At 51.1% G+C, this 1,084-nt stretch overlaps 1 protein-coding gene across 1 annotated transcript; it reads right to left on the reverse strand.

Moving 5' to 3' along the window:
- Positions 1-305: 305 nt before the first annotated feature.
- Positions 306-710, reverse strand: LOC145791625 (uncharacterized). Its single transcript, XM_082872006.1, has one exon. The coding sequence runs from the start codon at positions 708-710 to the stop codon at positions 306-308; it is 405 nt and encodes a 134-aa protein (XP_082728132.1).
- Between the last annotated feature and the right edge of the window lie 374 nt (positions 711-1,084).

Consider the following 1,084-nt stretch of genomic DNA (forward strand, 5'->3'; position numbering starts at 1 on the left):
AACCCCCAAAGCGCGAACGGCCAAGGACTTATGAGGGGGAGCAAATCTCTAGCTGGCTGGTGGATCTAGTGGGCAAACTTCTGACACTTCTCGCACCTGCGAACATATTTTTGCGCATCTGCCTGCATGCGCGGCCACCAATAACCGTGAGAAATTGCTCGGTAAGCCAAGGATCTGCCCCCAGTATGGCTGCCACAGATGCCCTCATGTATCTCATAGAGGAAAGCCTCCACCTTGGTGGGATGGACGCATTTCAAATACGGGCCGGTGAAACATTTCTTGTACAAGGCCCCGGACGGGGAGAGTCAAAACCGCTCTGATTTTGCCCTGATCTTGTGTGCTGCCTTCTTTTCTTCTGGTAGAATTCTATCTTTCAGGAAGGCGATGATAGGATCCATCCAAGAAGGGCCCAAGTCGGTGCAGAGTACCTCGGTTGATTCTGGTTCCTCAATGCTTGGCCTTGGTAAAAATTCTATCATCAAGGGGTTAGGAAAAGCTGTCTGGGCAGAAGCAAGTCCGACCAATCCATCAGCCGCGCTGTTGTCCTCGGGGTCGATTTGTTCCAACCTTATTGCAACGAATTTCTTGATCTCTGCGCGTACCAGCGCCTGATGCTTGGCCATTCTTTCATCCTTTGCTTTATACTTTCCTGAGACCTGATTGACCACCAACTTGGAATCACTAAATACCATAAGGGCCGTGGCTTTCATCCTTAGCGCGCTTCGTAGTCCGGCAAGGAGAGCTTTATACTCAGCCTTGTTGTTGGATGCTGAGAAGCCGAGTGTAATTGCCTATTCGATGATCAGCCCGTCCGGCGAGTTTAGCACGACGCCCAGCTCGGCCCCATGTCTGTTGGACGCCCCATCAACGAAGAGCTTCCACATCTCGCCAATAAACAGCTTCCAGCAATCAGAGGGGTTCTGGGAGATTCTCATTTCCAAGTCTCTGATCGGTTCATTCTCGCAAAACTTTGTTAGTCCGGTCGTGCTCGTCCCCTTTCCTACTTGCGAACCAACACTCGTTTCTGTTGCAAGAACCATGGGTTGCGCTAAATCCGCACCAACCAAATTGACCGGGCATACTG

This window comes from Camellia sinensis, chromosome 5 (genome assembly GCF_055761805.1).
Source record: "Camellia sinensis isolate YWXY chromosome 5, ASM5576180v1, whole genome shotgun sequence".
NCBI classification, from domain to species: Eukaryota; Viridiplantae; Streptophyta; class Magnoliopsida; order Ericales; family Theaceae; genus Camellia; species Camellia sinensis.

Coding starts and splice junctions, on each gene's coding strand:
- LOC145791625 (XM_082872006.1), bottom strand. CDS start 710: ATGAAAGCCACGGCCCTTATGGTATTTAGTGATTCCAAGTTGGTGGTC.